This window comes from Urocitellus parryii, chromosome 7 (assembly GCF_045843805.1).
Source record: "Urocitellus parryii isolate mUroPar1 chromosome 7, mUroPar1.hap1, whole genome shotgun sequence".
In the NCBI taxonomy this organism is placed as follows: Eukaryota; Metazoa; Chordata; class Mammalia; order Rodentia; family Sciuridae; genus Urocitellus; species Urocitellus parryii.
In genome coordinates this window covers 125,961,671-125,983,041 of record NC_135537.1, presented here as the reverse complement: position 1 = coordinate 125,983,041, position 21,371 = coordinate 125,961,671, and the positions used below count along the sequence as shown (strand labels likewise).

Sequence of the window (21,371 nt, the reverse complement as noted above, 5' to 3'; positions counted from 1 at the left end):
TACAGAGCCCATCATCTAGTCATTTCACCTCTGAACATCCCTGCATTGCCTAACACATGAGCTTTTAGGGGGATATTAATAATATAAACCATAGCGGTTAAGCCTCAAGGCCATGTGTGTATGGTAATAAGATCCTTTTTATCAACAACCAAAATTCCAAAAGACAGAGAGTTCATCCTTAGCAAGAAAAAACATCTCTTTCATCACATGTTTTTTTTTTTGAAATGGAAAGAAAGATGGTTATAGCTTTAAGTCATGTAATAAATGAATGGCAGAAAATTGAGGATAATTTTGATCTGCTGGCTTCTAATTTCTCTGAAGAGTGGGAAGACCATCAGTTGAATTTGTGTGAAAGGGAGAGGGGCAAGGTTGAATATTTGAAGAGAGTGAAGAATGTTGGAAAACAGATCTGTGAAAAATGGGAGAGAAGGCTGACCAGGGAGCTCCAAGTAGCGTCGAGGGGCCTGGTTACTGGATAAGATCTTGCACTTGTAGTGACACCTGTCTTCACCATTGGATAATTTTCTCCAGAATCCCAGGATTTGGAGCTATATTGATCCAGAGCTCAGATCATCTCAAATTGGTGTGTTGAAATAAGAATTAGGCAAGGAAGGTAAGGATGTTGGCAAGAAAATGACTAGGAGTCATAGGCCATGTATTTTGCAGAGGCAGAAAGCAGATTAGTGGTTGCTGAGGATGAGGGCATGAGAATTGGAATCAATTATAAGGAATCTATAGTGTGATGAAAATCGAGTTCAAACACTAGATTATGGTGAAGATTGTGCAATTTGATAAATTTACTTTAAAAACATTGAAAATATACTTAAAATGAGTGAATTGTAGGGTATATTGATTATACATCAATGAAATTATTTTTTTAAAAGAAATTATAGGTTACGGAGTCTGTTCTGGATAGGAAAATGAATAGATTAAGGCAGTATGGGGGGAAAATACCAAAAGGCTAGGATACTGAAATTCCTGCATTTGTAATGGCACCAGGGCAAAGAATAGGTGAAGTAAAAGTGCATTACCAAAAGAACTATAAGGATAGACGGTGTTAGTCAGAAAAAGGGATAGCTCCCTTTATGGCATCAGACCTAAGAGAAGTTTCCAAGTAATGACATGGATGAAGGTGTAGCCATGGAATTAGGTAGCTGAAGAGGGGAGGAAATGAAAGATTACTCAAATTGAGGTCACTTAGTGGATAGAGGATTGTCCACATGGATATTGATGTTACCCAGTTAAGAGGAGAGGAAGTCCATAAGCCTAAGGCTCAAGTGTTCAGTGAATGAGAAGAGTGGCCAAATGAGGCAATAGATGACAATGATGCGCATGGATAGTGGTGAGATAGGGAAAATGAGCCTCATTGGAACCACGATAATGGGAAGGTAATGGTTTCAAAATAGCATTGGACAGGGAGCAGAACCCTGGTCACTGAGAATCTTCAGGTGCAGGAGTATGAGCCCAGTTGAGAAGGCTGCATGAAGAAGTAATGTCCTCGGGGGATAGTGGGAAGTCTCAGTGAAGGTCAGGAGTTTGGCCAGATAGTCATAAAACATTTGCAGCTGTGAGAATTTATTTAGCACAAAATGGGCCACTTTAGAAGGGGGAAGCATTGTTAAATGGAGTGAGAGGAAAGAGAACGGAGAATGACAAAAGATGAGAGCAAAGAAATAATCTGATAGAGCTTTAAATCTTGGGCAGGAACAGGACATAGCACGGATCTAGAGAATGGTGGTCTAGCTGCCGAAAGTATTCAGAAGGCATTGATCCTAATCAACCCTATGGATGGAGAGGGCGCCAGGCAGGAGTTGGCAGTGACCTAGTTGGACAGTAGTACACAAGGAGCTCTGATCTAGATGAGCCGTCCTACCACTAGCAGCACACTTTGTAAGCGTTGACAAGTTGTGGACTCATAGCCAGTCCTAGCTCTATAGCTACCTAATCCACGATCTTGGGCATATTCTTTCTTTTCTAGAGGCTTCCATTTCTCAAATGTTATTATTTTCAGACTATATGTGTATATGCTTTCTTTCTGGCAGAGATTTTGTTGAGGAGAAGTTAGGAAGCAAATACGTCATGGGAAGAGCACTAGATTTTGCAACTTCCTTTGAAGAATCAGGACCAGCCACTCCAATGTTTTTTATCCTGTCCCCAGGGGTGGACCCACTGAAAGATGTGGAAAATCAAGGTAAGGAAAACCTCCTCTTGGAACCAACGTTGCACTAGCCCCCTTTACTCTTGGGTCTGTGGGTTCTCTTTCCCAGATTCAAGGTTCACTATGCAATACTCTCCATTTGCAAACAGTAGAGAATCAAGGTCATGGTTGAAGCAAAACCAGAGAACATCATCAGAGAGTGAGGCCCACTCTGTGCTGTGTAGGGTCCAATTTCACTGGGCCCACCCAGACAGTCCAGGATAATTCCTGAATCTCGAAATCCTTAATTTACTCACATGTGTAGAGTTCTTTTTGCTATGTGAAGTGTGGGTTCCAGAGATGAGCAAATGGACATATTCAGGGGCCTGTTCCTCTGCCTACCTATTCCTTTTACACTCTACATTATTGAACCAAACTCAATTACTTTTCATTCTCCAAAATATGCTGTTTCCCCTCCTACATTCTCTTCCCTAGCCTAGGTCTAATTATCCTGCTGGGTTGACTTTCACATCATCACCTCCAAGAAGTCCTATTCGATTCCTGAGGTTGTAGGCTCCCCTCCCATGTATCTCTAGAGCACCCTATCTCTATGAATGCCACATTGTCATTGCCTGGTGACTTCTGTCTCTCTGAGTGAGCACTCCTTGGGTATTATTTTCAACCTGGGTATCTCTAGTTCTTAGTATTGTGTTTTTTATGTCATGGGTGTAATCCCTGCCCCACCCCCCAACACACACACTCATCCATAGTACCTGTAGTGAATCGGTTCCAGAACCCCCAACAGATACCTAAACCATGGATGCTCAAGTCCTTTATATAACATGATGTAGTACTTGCATGCATACAACCATGCACCTTCTCCCATATACGTTCAATGACCTCTAGATGAGGTCTTATTTTTTTATATTTATTTTTTAGTTATAGGTGGACATAATATCTTTATTTTACTTTTATGTGGTGCTGAGGATGGAAGCCAGTGCCTCACGCCTGCTAGGGGGCGCTCTATCTCTGAGCCACAGCCTCAGCCCTCTAGATGACTTATAATACCCAATGCTATGGAAATAGTTGTTCCATTGTTTAGGGAACAACAAGAAAAATCTGTACATGTTTAGTGCAGACACAATTTTTTAAAAATATTCATTCATGGTTGGTTGAATCTGTGCAAGAAGAACCCAAGGATACCATGAGCCACTGATTTAAGAAGGAGTGAGCCAATGAATGACTAACACAAACTATAAAACTAGCAAAACTGTATTTTTTTTCAGAGTTAAATAAAGACCGATGAGTTTTTATAAAACAAAAATGCAGACTATGTAATACAACTTCCTGAGTAGTCAGTCTTTTATTCATTGTGTAATGAAAGGAAAATACAGCACATGCCTTGGGAGATAAAACTACCCTGGTCCTAAAGAGTGGATGAGTTGTATAATTGAAAGAATGAATTACTATTCCTTATTCACTAACTAAATATGGACTTTCACAGTTTCTTAAAAAGAATCAAGTAACACCTGCTCACAGTATTTTTAAAGAATGAATAATAAAGTTGAATTTCAAAAAAACAAAAACAGCTCCCACCTTCCCCATACCAAGTCCTTTCTTCCAGGCACTGTTTTTGACCATTTCTAAATTTAGTCCTCCTGAGTTACTTTTCTGTTTCATACTAGTGATCGTTTGTCACCATTTCTAAATTTAATCAGTTTTAGAGACCTATTTATTCCATGAGATGAGAAGTAGGAATCTAGCTCCCACTGTTATCTGAGACTTTCTGTTGGTACCCATGTGTCACACAGTAGGTATACAGACCACACTGTCTTTTTTAAGCTAATTTTTTTAAATATTTTTATTAGAGCTTTATGGGTTTCTTAATTTTTAATTTTATTTCATTTTATTTTATTTTTGTTTTGTTTTCTGCTTTCTTGATGCAATGACATTAATGACCTTGTGGATAGGGAGAGAGACTGCCCCTCTCAAAGCTCCCAGGTTGGTCTTCCAGATAGGAAAGGGGTCACCTGAGAGCACACTTCTCCTGTGCAAACTAACCAGTCTAGACGTCCACCCATCTCCTTGGTGAGCTCTCACACACCAAGCCCAGTATTCCTCCTGCCCTAAGTCAACCCACAGTCAGGTACCAGACAAATAGGGACAGTCCAGATGCCCCAACGCTCACCAGAAATAATCATATTAAGCAGTCCTGGTCTACTTACCCTGCCCTGCCTTGTGTTCCCGAATGAAAACCTTGAGAAAGGCTCTGACCTGGATTTCCCCTTGCTCCCTTTGCCTCCTGACCAAACCTAGTACTTTCCCACTTGGCCCTGCATGGTATAATGAGTCTCTTTCAGGAAATGTGATAAAATGTGATAAAAAAAAAATACCCCTTCAGTGGTATTAGCCTCCTCTTGTCCCCTTATCTCTATAAATTAAAATCCCACAGATACAAATGAGACATGCTACTACTCACCAAGACTCTATCTGTTCTCCCAAAATTTTCAACAGGTTTTGCTGAGATATAATTCATACGCCATACAATTCACCCATTTAAAGTGTATAATTCAGCTAGCCATGGTGGTGCACCCTTGTATTCCCAACTACTAGGAAGGCTGAGGCAGGAGGATCACAAGTCCAAGGCTAGCCTGAGCAATACAGCAAGAACCCCACAACATAAATAAATAAATAAAGTATGCAATTCAAAATATTTTAGTATATTCACAAAACTATGCAACATTCTAAATTTGGAAAAAAATATTATTTTCCCCCAAATAAATGCTATATATGCTGGCAATCACTCCCTATTGAATCCCACCATCTCCCTAGACCTAGTCAACCATCAATTTACTTTCTGTGTCTAATATATTCTGGACATTTCATATACATGGAATCACACAATAAGTGCTTCTCCTATGACTAGCTTCTTTCATCTCACAAAAGTTTTTCAAGGTCAAAACATGTATCAGAACTTTCTTCATGTGGCTGGATAATCTTCCATTATATGGCTATACTACATCTTATTTATGCATTCATCTGTTGATGGGCATTTGGGCTGTTTCATCTTTTCATTATCATGAATGATGTTACTGTGACCATCCACATACAACTTTGTGTGTGCACAAGTGTTTTCAATTATAATAAAAGCATTAAAAATATTTTCAATTCTCCTGGGTATATACCTAGGAGTAGAACTGCTGCATCATATGGTAATTTTATGTTTTAACTTTTTGAGGAACTTCAAAACTGTTTTCCAAAACAGCTGTACAATTTTATATGCCCACCATTGATAGTGTGAATCCAGTTTCTCCACAGCTTCAACACTTGTTATTGTTCATCTTTTACCTACCATAGTGGGTATCAAGTGTATAGCTCCTTATAGTTTGGATTTGCATTTCCCAAATGGTTTTGATTATCTTTTCATGTGCTTATTGGACATTTATATATCTTCTTTAGAGAAATATCTATCCAAATCCTTAGTCCATCTTTAGAATTTTGGTTATTTGTCTTTCTATTGTTGAGTAGTAGAGTTCTTTATATATTCTGAATCAAAAGTCTTTATCATACATAAGATTTGCAAATATTTTCTCCCATTCTATGGAGCTTTATTTTACTTGTTTAAGCACAAAATTTTTAATTTTGTTGAAATCCAGTTTATTTCCTTCTTTGAACAATTGTGCTTTGGTATTATTGCATTTTAAAAACTATTGCCCAGACAGCAGAATACATCAGACACTAGAAAGGCAATATGTCAATCAATGGAAGGGTAACTGATGTGATTCAGCAATCTGTATACGGGGTAAAAGTGGGAGTTCATAACCCACTTGTATCAAACCTTGTAATATGATGTATTAAGAACTATGTAATATTTTGAAAGACCAATAATAAATAAAAAAATAAATAAAATAAAAACTATTGCCCAACCCAAAGTCACAAAGATTTGTTCTCCCATGTTTTCTTCTAAGAGATTTATATTTAGGTCTGTGATTCATTTCAAGTTAATGTTTGCATGTGGTGTAAGGAAGAGGTCCAGCTTTGCCCTATGGCATGCGTATATCCAATTGTCCCCTGTGCCATTTACGGAAAAGACTACTCTTTCATGATTGAATTGTCCTAGAACTCTTAACAAAATTAAATTGACCATAAATATAAAAACTTATTTCTGGACTTTTAATTCCATTCTCATGATCCATGTGTCACTTTGTAGTAAGTTTGAAATCAAGAAGTATGAGTCCTTCAGCTTTGTTCTTTATTTCAAGATTATTTGGGCAGCGTGAGGTCTCTCATATTTCCATATAAATTTGTAAAACTAGCTTTTCAGTTTCAGCAAAAATTAAATAAAGAGAGAGCTCGGATTTTAATAGGAATTGTACTAGGCACATAGGTCAATTTGGGGAAAATTGTCACCTTAACAATACTTAAGGTTCTGATCCATGAACATGGAATGTCTTCTCATTTATTTAATTTTCTAATTCAGTTTTTATAACAATATTGTGTAGCCTTAAGTGCACAAGTCTTGCACTTCTTTTGTTAAAATTATTTCTAAGATTCTTCTTTTTATTCCATTGTAAATGAAATGGTTTCCTCCACTTCAGTTTCACTTCTCGTAAAGTTTTATCCTAAAAAAATGCCAAACTTGTTTATTGGCCCTAGTATTATTCTTAGTGGATTTTCTAGGATTTTCCAGATGCACTGTCATGTCACCTATAAGTGCAGAGAGTTCTGCTATTTCTTTTTTCCATTCTGGAAGACTTTTTGTTTGATTGGTTGGTTGAGTTTTGTTTTGTTTTGTTTTATTTTCCTGATTTCCCTGCCTAGAATTTCCTGTACAATGTTAAATAGGAGTGGCAAATTTGGATATTCTTGTCACTGATCTTAGAGGAAAAAATTTAGTCTTCACCGTTAAGTCTGACGTTAGCTGTGTGGGTTCTTGGCAGAAGTCCTGTATTGGATTAGGGAAGTTGCCTTCAAGTTCTAGTTTGTTGAGTTTATTTCCTCATATGGTGAAAAGGTGTTAAAAATTGTCAAATGCTTCTCCTGCAAGCATTTGATTACGGTACAATGATAATATATCTTTTATTGATTCTATTAATTGGGCTGTTTTGGTTTTGATCTGGAATGTCCCCCAAGGCTCATGAATTGAAGGTTTGTTCTCCTACTGGTGGTACTATTGGGAAGTAATAAAACTTTCGGAGGTGGGTCCTAGTTTAAAAAGGCAAATCACTGGGGACATGCCTTCAAAGGTATTATTTGTCCCCTGCCTCTCTCTGTGTCTCTGCTTCCTGAGTACCAGTAGGTGAGCACCAAATGGTCTCTATCATGATGTTCTGCCTCACCAAATGACCAAAATGATGTGGACAAGTGACCATGGATTGAAACCATGGGCCAAAATAAATCTTCCTTCCTCTCAATGATTTTCTCAGGTATTTTGTCACAGTGATAAACAGCTAACATAATAGTGTATTGTATTCATTATTTTTTTAAATTAACGAAATCTAAATTCCTAGGATTCCAACTAGTCCTAGTGCGTAAATTTTCTTATATATTTCTGAACTCCATTTTCTAATCTTCTGTTGAAGATATATTTGGGGGGTGGAGTACTAAGGACTGACCCCAGGGGTACTTTACCACTAAACTATATCCTCAGCCCTTTTTATTTCTTTATTTTGAGCCAGGATCTCACCAAATTGCTGAGGCTGACCTCAAACTTGGTGATCCTCCTGCCTTAGCCTCCTGAACTGCTGGGATTACAGATGTGTGCCAACATCCCCAGTGAAGATATTGACATGGAGATTCATAAGGGATATTGACCTATTTTTTCCTTTCCATGGGATGTCTTTGTCTGACTTTAGTATCAGAATAATCCTAGGAGTCTATATAGCAGAATGAGTTTGATAGTGTTCCCTTCCTTTTTTTTTTTTTTGTCTTAAAAGATTTTGTGAAAGATTGGCATCAGCTTTTTGTCACTACAACAAAATACTTGAGGCAGTTAGCTTCATAAAGAAAAAAATGTTGATTTATCTCATAGGTTTTGAAGGCTGAAATTCCAAATAGCACAGTGTGGGTTCTGGCAAAGACCTGAGGGCCATATATCGGGAGAATCACAGAGAAAGAGAGGAAACAGAGAGGGAGGGCGGGACCGAACTTGTTGCTTATGTAACAGTTCTCTCAGAACTCAGGAAAAACACAAGATAATCCCTTTCTTGGGCCATACCCTCAATGACACAAGAATCCCCACTAGTCCACACCTCTTAAAGACTCCACAGCATATCCTAATACCACCAAGGGACTAAGCCCCCAATCACAGGGACCCTGGGAAGATATCCAAAATATATCCAAATCCTAGCATAAGTATTAATTTTTATGAATTCAGTGGTTAAGCCATCTGGTCCTGAGCTTTTCTGAAGTTTTTAAATTACTAGTTCAATCTCTTTTCCAGTTATGTGTCTATTCAGATTTCCTATTTCACCTTGATCAAGTTTCAGTAATTTCCTCCTTTCTAGAACTTTGTTCATTTCGTCTAAGTTACACAATTTATTGGTAAACACCTCCCAAATTGAGATCTCTATATTAAAGTGTTTAATTCCTCTATTGAATATATTGTAACTTAAGTACTGTTAGTCAAAATTTTAATTTCTTGTGCCATGAATTTCAGCTAATTTCTCTCGACTTCCCTGTCTATGAGCTAAGGTTTCCATTTTCTAACTTGTGTTAGCTATGCCTTTATTTTTACGCAATCAAGAACAAATTCATATTCATTCTCCTGTTACCATGAATAATTTTATGCATATCTGGTCTAAGGGTTAATTTTTAAATTTTAAAACCAATAAATAGCACATGTGTCCTAATGAATACAAACATATTACCTGCTACAGAGGCAAGTAATGACTAGAATCACATCCTCTTTTTTTGATTCCATAGCATAATCTCTAGGTATCTTCAAAAAAGAATATTCCTAGTGTAGAGGTTTAAAATCATGTAAAATTTCAGTTTGCTTCATATGTAAATGATCATCTTCTTTGATAGCTTCTCGTTTTTTTTCCCCCCTGGAATTGCAAATTACCTTTTATTTTCTTGGGGGGAAAAAAAGTTCCATTTACCATTTACACTGACTTCTTATTCATTCTATACATTGAAAGGAATCCATTTTATTCTTTTTTTTGTTTTGTTTTTTTTTTTTTTAAAGAGAGAGTGAGAGAGGAGAGAGAGAGAGAGAGAGAATTTTTTAATATTTATTTTTTAGTTCTCGGCGGACACAACATCTTTGTTGGTATGTGGTGCTGAGGATCGAACCCGGGCCGCACGCATGCCAGGCGAGCGCGCTACCGCTGAGCCACATCTCCAGCCCTCCATTTTATTCTTGAACATACTCTTCCTAGAGCCCATTAACAAGCCTATAATAATATTGATAAGTTATATTTCAGTCTCCTACGAAGTTGACATCCTGGGACTTATTTTCTTGGTATTCAGTATTAGTTCTACTGTCTTTATATCCCACATATTTTATTTCCTATTTTCCATCTCATCAGACAAGAATCATAAGAAGTAAAATTTCCAAATTCTTGTGTATCTAAAAATGCTTCCATTTAGCCTAAATAATTGTTTGATAGTTTTTTTTAATTGGTTGTTCAAAACATTACAAAGCTCTTGACATATCATATTTCATCATTAGATTCAAGTGGGTTATGAACTCCCATTTTTACCCCAAATACAGATTGCAGAATCACATCGGTTACACATCCACATTTTTACATAATGCCATATTAGTAACTGTTGTATTCTGCTACCTTTCCTATCCTCTACTATCCCCCCTCCCCTCCCCTCCCATCTTTAGCCCAAATAATTGTTTGATGGTTTTTCGAGTTCCAAATGATTTCTACTCAGAATTTTGGATGGGTGACTCTGTTGTCTTCTAAAAGCCAATTTGTTCATGAGTGGTCATTTGCCAGTAGAATGATATTCTCTTGTTTTTTGGTTAGTGACCCATTTTTATTCCCTGGAAACTTTGGAATCATCTCTCTACCTCGTGTCCTGAAATTTCACGAGTGTCTGGGTATGAATCCTTTCCATTCATCCACTCAGCTCTTGGCATGTCATTTTAGCTCCAGAAATTTTACTCTGTTATTTTGGTAAATGCCACCATTATTCACCAAGTTGTCAGTTAATCCTCTTAAACAAACTTCCTCCACTCTCACCACATTTTGTCCTATTGATTCAACCTACTAAATGTGTCTCCAATCCATTCAATGGTTTCTATTTTCATTTAGATTCTAGTCTGAATCACCATGATCTCTCAACTGGATTATCAGAATAGCCTCCTAACTCATCTCTGTTCTCCTGCAATCCTCTGAACCCTTCCACCAGAGTCATCCTGCTAAACCTCAAATCTGGTCATATCACTGTGTACTTAAAACTTTCCAGTGGAGTCCCATTGTTCTAAAGGTTAAGTCCAGTATCATTAACATGATCTATGTGGCATTTACAGACTGTCCTTTCTGTCCAGCCTTAGGTCTTACCTTCCCCCATGCTCAATCTACTCCAGCCACCTGACTGTTTTAGATCCTCAGTCATACCCTGAGCCTTCCTGAACTAGGACATTTGCACAAATGGTTCCTTTTATCTGAAATATTCTCTACAGTCCAATGCCTATTCATCCTGCAAAGATCAGCCTCTCCTGACCTCCTCCCTGCAAGACGATTTGCTTCCCAATTATACATTCTTATAGCACTCTATATATTTGCACCAGGGCATTTAATACAATTCTAATTTAATCATTCTCAGATAATTTTACTTTACGCTTGCCTGCCTGCTTGTCACTAACATCTTTGAGGTCGGGGACCTTGACATCTTGCACATGGTCTCTTTACCAGAGCCTAATTGTGAAACTACCACAGATGTACTCAGGAAGTATTTGGGGAATGAATTAACAGATAAATGAAGGACTATCATAAGAACTATGGTCATAGCTAAGTTATTCCTGACTCTCAGTCTTGCAGAGTGTTCTGCAATACTTCTGTCCACTGGAAGCTTTGCTCCTTTTATAGAGATAAACCTAGTTTCCTCATTTTTATTCAGTGTTTTTCCTCCTGGAGGCTTTTATATACTGTGTTTATGAGCAATTTCCTAGTGTTCCTAGCCAGTTGACCTCTAACTATTCCATCATGTAGTTTGAAGCTTTCTGTCAGTCAGGCAAACTGACCCCTCCCTAATCCATATTGCTTATTTGTCTCTGAATACATTATCTCCGGCTTGCCCTTGGCATAATCTCCATGCATATTTCTAGAAGCAGTATTGCTGTTCATCAGCCAGAGATTACTTAGACACCTGTGCCCCTCTCCCTCCTGCCCTCTTCATGGTATGATTTATTTTCTAATTCATCCATTTAGAACACATATTCTGGGGACACACGTTTCCCACATCCTGAATCTAATCAGCTTGCCCAATGAGTCTCTGTTCTCGGGCTTGGAATCCTCATGTTTGACACCAAAGCTTTTCCCCAATCTCCCCTAGCCCCAGTGTATTAAATAAACTTACTGTGTTTTTGCTTTGTTTGTGCAGAGACTGAAATATCAGATAGTCCATTGTATTCTTCCGTTTAGATTCTTGAAATGCTTGGCATCCTTTCCAATCTTTGAGCATTTGTGTTCTTACCTCTCTAGTCCTTTGTCTTACTACAACAGTCTTTAAGGTTGGGTAGAGGTCAAAAATCCCAAGAGTCAGACTAAAGATTTGTTCCTTTGTCTTCATTCCACTCCCCACTCCAAATCTTCATGTTCCCATGCACAGATTAAGCTGGGAGTCTCCCAAGCTCTGGAAGTTCATAGACTCATCCTTGGTAAATCATCTCTACTTTTCTGGCCCTTTTTGCACAACCCGGTCTTCTCTGGGATTTTCTTTCCTGAACAATGGTGAGGAGGGATGGGAGGAGAAGAAGGAAATTCCATCCACTTTTTTTGGGTCTTTGTTTTCAGGTGAAATCTATCCCCTATCCACCCTCTCTGCTTTTTCTCCTTCATCCTCCAATTAATCCTTTAACAGGGCTTTAATTTTTACCTTTATTCTCTCTCTTTCCTCATCACCTCCTTTCCAAAGGAACCAACACGTGTTTTCACTTTTGCTTCATCTACTTTTTCCTTGTTTTCTCTCACCCAAGATGCCTTCCTACACACCCCCCCCCCAGGTTACTGTAAGGATAAAAATGGAATCTCAGATGTGAGAAGACTTTGAAAAGTTGAAAGCCCAGTTAGCATTGTGCGGCATTGTGATGACGAGGATGCTTCGTCTGTTCTTTGAGGCAGCTCAGTGTGCTCCTTCCCTTGTATCTTCCTGTCACATCCTTTCAAAGCCGAGCTTCATCTTTGGCCCTCCCCTCGCTGCCCTTAACACAGGCATCTTCTCTGGTTTTCCATTCACTCATCTGTAACACGGTCTTGCTCCTTCCTCCTTTATCCAAGTATCTGGTTTTGACAAAGTGAATTCTGCCCTATTTTGTGATCAGAAAAAAAAGCTATATATCCCATCTTTGGCTCCTGGTTGCTCCCTTTTTCTTTCTCCAGTGTTCTGGTCGGAATGATGAACTTGCTTCGATTCACGTAAGCCTGCTACCAAATGTGTTCAAAGAAGCAGATTTCATTGAGAGTGTTTTGGCAGCCACATTATCGATTCCTTGCTCCGGGTTTCTTTTTCATTGCACTTACCTGTGTTCTCATTTCTGTAAGAGGCAATTAAAAGAATATTGGGCTGGGGCAAGTACATTCTTTCCAGAGTGCCTTCAGGATGGAGGGAGTGTTGTTTTTTGTGTTGACAGAAACTCACTTGTTCTCCTGGCAGGGAGCAGATGAATGAGAAGAGAGATGAAGGTGGAAGATCTGAAAGGAGATGGGATTTGGATGATGGGGTTTGTAGAACAGAAAAGAGGAGGACAATAATTGGGGTTTAGATATGAGGTGTCCCCCAAAAGCACATGTATGAGACCATGCAATAAAGTTAAGAGGTGAAATGATTGGATTGTGAGAGCCTTAACCTAATCAGTGTGTTAACCCACTGATAGGGATTAACTGGGTGATAACTGAAGGCAGGTTGGTTGTGGATGGAGGAGGTGAGTCATTGGGGCATTTCTGATATATACTTTGCCCCTGGTGAGGGGATCTCTCTCTCTCTCTCTCTCTCTCTCTCTCTCTCTCTCTCTCTCTCTCTCTCTCTCAGGCTTCCTGATTGTCATGTCCTGAACTGCTCTCCTCTGTCATATCCTTTTGCCATCATGTTCTGCCTTACCTTGGGCACAGAGCAGTGGAGTTGGCCATCTCCAAAACCATGAGCCCCCAAATAAACTTTTCTTCCTCTAAAATTGTTCTTATCAGTGAATAAGCTGATCAAAACAACACCATACAGATCCAATGGCAGAAATTAAAGGAATTTCTACCAAATGGCATGAGTTGGGAAGTAAAGACTTAAGCAAATTGCTGAGAATAAGAAGGATGGGGTCTATTAGGAGGCTTAAAATCAGATCAGCATAGTGACATTGTTGACTTCTGGACACACGGAAAAAGTACCCAGTAGATCCAAGGTTAAGAATCATGAGCTTGTCAGGGCTGGGATTGTAGCTCAGTGGTAGAGCTCTCATCTAGCATGTGTGAGGCCCTGGGTTCGATCCTAAGCACCACATAAAAATAAATAAACAAAATAAAGGTATTGTGTCCAACTACTTCTAAAATATAAATAGTAAAAAAAAAAAAAAAGAATCATGAGCTTGTTGTGGCACCAATTTGCTACCTGTATTACTCTTCTCTTTCATTGATGTTTGGGTTCATTCAAAGTCAAGGTTTTATAAAAGTTCCGTAATGAAAAAGTAGAAGGGGGCAATGGAATTGAGGACTTTATAAGATCATGATTCAAATGAAGGATTATTTAGTTCATATTAATATAAGACAAAATGGCAAATGTGAAGTTAAAAAAAAATTAGATGAGCCAGGCACAGTGGTGCATGCCTGTGGTCTCTGCACCTCGGGAGGCTAAGTCAGGAAGACTGCTTGAGCCCAGGAATTCAAGACCAGCCTGAGCAATATAGCAAGACCCTGTCTCAGGAAAAAATAAATTAAAAAGGAGCTAGTAAGCTATCAGATTGGACATTTCATGGACGTAGAGAACCAGGTGGTAAGGAAAAAAAGACAGTGAACAATCTGGAAAATAGGATGTAATAGTGATCCATGGATATGAAAGAATTTCAGCCATGGGACAGTTCTCAGTAATGATCCAGACCTGGGTCCAGCCATTGGATGTGAGTAACAGAAATGGAATGGAACTAAATTTTGTGACGATGAAGAAAGAAGGAAGCATGAGGCTGGACGTTGGCCAAGTCATCCCCAATGACATTGAAGTTTACCAGGATAATTGATGCAAAAAAGCTTCAATTAACCAAGCACAAATGCCTCTCCTAAAAATAAGTCTCACTAAAAATTGGTCAGAGAATATGAAAGTTAGTAGCTAATCTAGCCAGGTAGCCTTTGCTTTAAAGGGAGAAGGGTTTTTTATATGAGGGTGCAGAAGAAATAGCCCACAAGGAGCAAGAGACTACTAGAAAAGTGTTTGCATTCCCATAGAGATATGGAGCTAGAGAAGGGGGCCCTAGGAGTCACAATGTTTCCCCCAAATCCAGGAGGAAGATGCAGCACACTATGAAGAGATTAAATGGTGTTTACCATGGTTCCAGGTGACACTTCCATCTGGAGAGTTGGAAGGAAGGTCAAAAAGGGAGAGATGAGTCACACACAGAGGAGGTAGGACATGAAGCCATAGCACAAAACAACATGACCGTGACAAGCCAAGAGAAGATAGCTACCAAGAAGGGCTTGCTCATGACCCAGAAGATGTCTGGAGAGCCTCAAAGGCGGAGGTGGAAGGACTCTGCAGGTTCACCCCACACCCCACGAGACTCACATGTGATACGGTCATGAGTGGCTGCGAGATGCATCAGTGACAGTCCCATCAATTTTTCCCCTTCTCCATATTTCCAAGACCCATTTCTCTCTTCTCAAACTTATTGCCATGCCTCAAGCTTAGATTGATGCACATTGGTCCTGGCTGGGCTTTACCGTGATAGACTTGCCCTCACCCATGACCCCTCCAGTCTGCAGTTTTCAAACTAATCTTTATTAAGCACCTCTTTCCCCATCTCCTTCTCTTGCTAATAAAGAGAATAAATGGGCTCTTTTGTGAGCAGAAACGTCACAGAAGCCATCTAATAATCCTAGCACCTTTTATCCCGGTATTTTCTCTGGTATTACTTGTTTATCTCCCCAGTTCTAAAGCTGACATCAGACGCACTGCCACAGAGGATTTATAGCGTTTAATAAAGGTATTTCTTGGGTTCATCTCAGTTGAATCTATAATAACTATTTCTCAGTACAAAAAGTCATCATCTTGCTTGTCCTATACGGTTGAAGGAGAGTCTATACATTTTCTTTTTACTATTTAAAAGAAATATCCAATCTTGGACAAGCATCAAATAAGGTCTTCAATTTTTTCTGAAAGTAAATCTTTTGAGTACATATTTTGAGTCTTTTTTTTTCTTTTAAAATTTCTTCTCTTTTCTCTCACCTACTTCACCTTCTTAGAAAAAAACAAATTGCTCAATGATTCCTTCATGGTATTACACATCTTTATGACTCTTTTATCTAAAGAATAGCATATAATTTCTCTGAACTTTATTGGATTGGACTAATAGCTAATGTGTAAACAAAATTGTTCCTCTATATATTAAGGTGATTCTTTTATGTTAGGTATTCCTTGGCCTTGGAGAGCAGCTCATGGACATTGGCCTTGCTGCAGTGGTACAGTTGTGATTTTTTCTCTGTACGGTCATTCCTTCACTATTTCCAACACCAGGAACCTTTATCAAGATAACAATAAAGCATCCACATCTATGTGTCCAAGCTCCTACTTGTCTTGCTTCTTGCCTCCATTTCTCTAATTCTTGCAAAATAAAATGAGATAATTTTTTTTCTGTGTTGTGAATAGTAGGGGAGGAGATTAATATGATGTAAAATCCAGGAGGCTAGAATTAACTGAATCCTGACCCTACTGAACACACCTCCCAATAAAGTCCCAAGGAAGATGATATATATATATATATATATATATATATATATATATATATATATATATATAATCAGAGGATAAATCAACCCAGAAGGAACCACACCCACATCTTGCTTTTGGACCCTTTCATATCCTCACTCTGAAGGTTTGTAGATCGAGGCCCAGGAACCTAAAGGAAGCCACAAAGTAGAGATCAGCATCCAAAACCATTCGTAGGATTCAGTGAGGAAGGAGGGGTAAAGTGATTTTTTTTATATGAATCATGCTTCCTTTTATCTGGGATTTAAAACCTGAAAGATGAGTGTGGCATGGTGGCACACACCTATAATCCCAGTGAACTGGGAGACTGAGGCAGGAGGATCACAAGTTCAAGGCCAGCCTGAGCAACTGAGTGAGATCCTGTCTCAAAATAAAATAAAAAATAGTTAGGGATGTAGCTCAGTGGCAAATCACTCCTGGTTCAATCCCCCAGTGTCAGAAAAAAAAAAGATAGATGATAGATAGATAGATAGATAGATAGATAGATAGATAGATAGATAGAAAGAAGACAGTTGTGGTCTCCCATGAAGACAAAGAGTCAATAAATGAGGCTCAGATATGGGTTCAAGCACTCCTGAGTTTGAGGGGTGACATGGAAGTATGCCTTTCCTTATGAACATTAAACACACAGATCATTCGACTCAATAAATAATAATGCCAATTCCATGCTTCTTTTAGGAAAGAAACTCGGATATACATTCAACAACCGGAACTTTCACAATGTGTCTCTGGGACAAGGACAAGAGGTAGTGGCTGAGGCTGCTCTGGATCTAGCTGCCAAGAAAGGCCACTGGGTTATTTTGCAGGTATGGCCCCTTGCCCTGATCTGGGTCAGTCTTGTGTGCCTGCTTGAACTTAGTCCCCAAATCTCTGCATTTCTCTGCACACTCTTACCCTCTCGCCCACCTGTTCTTCCTTACCAGTGTCTCTCTTTTCAATTCCCTCACTCACTACGTCCTCTTCCCCACGTCATCTCCAGTAACTCTTCTCCCCACTCACCTGCTCTACCACTGTCTCTGGCTTAACTCGTTCTGCTTACAAAATAAAGTGAATTTCCACTTTGATGCACATTCAGAAAGTTGGCATTAAGTTGAAGGCTTGGTGGCTTGATTCTTTCAGTTGAGGATCCCTTCTTATGCATTGGTGTTACGTGTTAGACTCTCATACCTACAAGTGTGACTAGAACCACCTTAGCTATTTCTTTGAGAGCTCATGTTGGTGTTTGGAAATCTAGAATATCTATTGCTGATAATTTCACCAGTTCCAAGGGGGGCAAAAGCTGCCACTCTTCTAGCAAAGTTTGTCCTCTCAAACCTCTTTCATGCAATTCACATAGATTCTGAGGCTGTGGCAGAACAAATGGCTTATTCCTCTTTTCTCCCGTAGCACTCTAAAATTACTTCATTCAACCATCCATTGCTATGTTGGATGACATGATTTATTATATGGTTTGCCCCATCACTAGGTTTCCTTAGGGAAAGTGATGTTCCTTATTTAATTTTTTATCACCAAGCTCACTGCCTTAAACATGGTAGATGTCCGACACAAGCCTGTTGGGTGAATCAATAAAGGAATTAAAGAGCTAGACGCAGTGGTGCATGCTTGTAATTCCAGTGGTTCTGGAGGCTGAGGCAGGAGGATCACAAGTTCAAAGCCAGCCTTGCAACTTGGGGAGGCCTCTGAGCAAGACCCGGTCTCTAAAAAAAATATAAAAAGGGCTGGGGATGTGGCGGCTCAGTGGTTAATTGCCCCTGAGTCCAATCCCTGGTACAAAAAAAAAAAAAAAAAGAAAAGAAATTAAAGAACAAGTGAAAAGACCATTCTCTTCCTGTCCTGGCTTTCACTTCCCTGCACTTTATCTGTCTCCTGATAACTCACCGCATCTTATCTTGCTCCTGAGTCTTCATCCTGTTATTTGTGGGGATCCTAGCAGCTGAAGGATCTGCCTTTTCCTGGGACTCCTTTTTCAGAAGCTGTGGAAATCCCAGGATAAAACATGACAATTGCTTCCTCCCACAAGCAGGGAAGTGTGACCCCACTCTAACATCTGAGGTTCATTTGCCAAGAGACCCCATCCTGGACACTGATGCCTTTGGAAACCCAGACATCAGCATGGAGTCTGATTCTGGGACTGCAGTCAGTTCTGCCTCCAGGGAGCCCACTCAGATAACTAGCAGAGAGTTCTCTCCCCCAGCACCTGCTGCTGGCCAACCCAGACTCCCATTTCTTGCACTGATGTGGCTCCTGAGAGCTCTCAAAGGTCCCTCTTTAACCCTGCTGACTGGGTGCTTTTAAGGAAAATCATTTCTCCCAATAAGTACCGCACAATCTAGATGATTACCTTTTCCCGGTGAATGCAGCATTTTTTTGAGTACCGACGAGATATGACTGTGAAGTGGATCCCTGTTGGTTTATAAAATCTCTCCTAGGACTCATAGCTGCCCCAGTTTTAAGAATCTTCAGGTATAATGAACTAGACTGGACCGGAGTCCTATTGGGCAGTGTCTCCAAGCCCAGGAACCCCGAGAGAGTCTTTGAAAAGAAGGGAAAACAGTTAACAGGTTCCTCTCTCAAAATGTGGAGAACACTCCATGATGTCAGTAGGTGAATGGTTCGGAGACTCCTGTGGTTATAGAAGTTTTGTTTAATCCAGTGTTTCCCCCAGAGTATCCAAAATGTATTATTACCCTTTGGGAAATGCCGCTGGAGGATCCCACCCCAAAGATGTCAGGGGTCCTCTCCTGGGGGAGCTGACTTCTGGGGAGCTGGTGTGGGACTAAGGCTGGGGCTGTCTCCGGTCTTCCTTCCTGGCTATGGTAGCCATGAGCTTGGTTTCACAGACGCTGGTCATGGCATATCCAGGCCCCTAAACCTAGTAGGGCAGACTTAGATCCCTGAATCCACCCAGGCAACAGTGCTTCTTTCTCCTAGCCCTGCCTTTTCCTGCCTGGTAGAGAAGGTCCCAAAGAAGCAGCTGAATTGAAGCGACTGCCACTAATAGGAACACTGGCTCTCCAAGTAGCCCACTAAATTCTCTGCTCCAACAGAGTGATTATAAATGAATTTTTAAACAAATTTTCATTTAAAAACCACTACTAACCCTCACACAGCCTTTTACAGGATAGAGAGCTCTTTCAAATTCATTACCTTTGGTTATTTGCAGAAACTCTGTGAAATCAGTATGGAAAACATGATTGTCATTTCTCTTTCTATAGAGGAGAAAACAGCACTCAGAGACCAAATAACTGTGGTCCTAATACTGTGCTCAGTGCTGATCTGTGTATTTAAGGCTCTGCAAGCCTATTTCCTCCAATATTGATCGAGGAACTTTTATCTATCCATCATAATGAAACATATTGCAATGAAGCCAAGTGAGTATCTTTACCAAAGTGAGAGGTGCATTCGGCAGAGTGGTGCTAAGAAATAAATGTAGGTTTGAATAGGAAGACAAGCAGACAGACAGATAGGAATCCGATTCGAGAGAAGAGAGGCTCAAAGACCAGCAGAGGAGCTTCAGATTGGAGTAGGGAGCCTCCCTGGGTCTTAAGCAGCAATGACTCAGTGTGTTTTAGAAAGATAAGTTTGGCAACAATTAACAGAATGGTTTGAAGTTGGGGAGAGACGACTCTGGAAAGCTAGCTAGAAGAAGTTCAAATCAGTGCCTTTCAAGTTTTAGCACGGGTACAAATTACTGGAGGATCTCATTAAAATGCGCTGATTCAGTAAGTCTGGGTGGGACCTAAGATTCTGCATTTCTGACTAGCTCCCAGGTAATGCCAACAGTGCTGGTCCATGCGCCCCCTTGCGACTCTGAAGGGTTCAAATATTGGCATCACCTGGTAACTTGTTAGAAATGCAAGTGCTCAGGCTCCACTCTTTTCTTTAATTTATTTTTAATAGCTCGTTATAATTATGCCTAATAGTCTGATTCATTATGACATATTGGTACATATCAGGCTCGACTCTTGACCTACCAATTCAGAAACTCTAGTGTTAGCCCCAGAAATCTGTGTTTTAGCAAGCCCCCCAGGGGATTCTCATGTGCAGCCAAGTTTGAGAACACTGTGCTAGAAAAGATTGACAGATGATAGGACTAGAAGGTCCCCATAACTGGACATCCCAAGACTCTTTCTGTGATGTGGGTTAAGACATTTCTGCTGTCGAAAGGCATTTGGTGGCACAACAATGTGGGTACACATAATGCCATTAAACATTTAAAAATGTATCCACTTAAAATGGTTGAAGTATTATGTCTGTTTTACCACATTATCATTGGTTCTTTTTAGTTATACATGACAGCTGAATCCATTCGGACTTAATTATATGCATGCAATACACCTTGTTCTAATTCAGACCCCAGTACCTCTCCTTCCCCTTCTCTCCCCACTCCCAGCTCCCTTCCCTCTGTGATTTATCTGCTATTTACCCATAGTTATTTTTTAAAATTAATTTCTTGGGTTTTTTAAATTTTTTTTAAAAAAATGTACACAATGGTGAGACTCACCGTGGTATATTCATATATGTACATAGGAACAACATTTTTTAAAACTGTGTTAAACTGAAGCCACGTGCCCCTCTAGCTGCCTTTCAGATGACTGTTTACTGTCAATATAACTAAGCAGAGACCTGAATTGTGGGGTTTCCTTTCTGCCAGAACATCCACCTAGTGGCCAAGTGGCTCAGCACCCTGGAGAAGAAGCTGGAGGAGCACAGCAATGACAGCCACCCTGAATTCAGGGTCTTCATCAGTGCCGAGCCTGCCCCCTCCCCTGAGGGCCACATCATCCCCCAAGGAATCCTGGAAAACTCCATCAAGATCACCAACGAACCCCCCACTGGCATGAAGGCCAACCTGCACAAGGCCCTGGATAACTTCACTCAGGTACTGCCCTGGAAGGGAGGGAGGAAGAGCATCCCACCTCACAAAGAGCTGATTCAAGTTGGGTGGAAAAGAGTATGCACCCGGGCATGGGACGGGATGCTGATTGGCTATGCACCAATGCTGACATGGATGAAATGTGTTCCCTGGGTGACTGGCCTCCACCCAGCACCCACTTGGTACAACCCAGCTCCGTATATCAGATGCACCTAGAGG

The 21,371-nt window shown here is 40.0% G+C and overlaps 1 protein-coding gene across 1 annotated transcript in view; it reads left to right on the top strand.

Moving 5' to 3' along the window:
* Dnah9 (dynein axonemal heavy chain 9) overlaps positions 1 to 21,371 on the top strand; it is a 340,627-nt gene that overhangs the window by 286,955 nt on the left and 32,301 nt on the right. Inside the window, exons 61-63 of the mRNA XM_026390513.2 lie at positions 2,043 to 2,191; positions 16,955 to 17,082; positions 20,931 to 21,158. Coding sequence (XP_026246298.2) covers positions 2,043 to 2,191; positions 16,955 to 17,082; positions 20,931 to 21,158 — 505 coding nt within the window. The remainder of the gene's footprint in view (positions 1 to 2,042; positions 2,192 to 16,954; positions 17,083 to 20,930; positions 21,159 to 21,371) is intronic.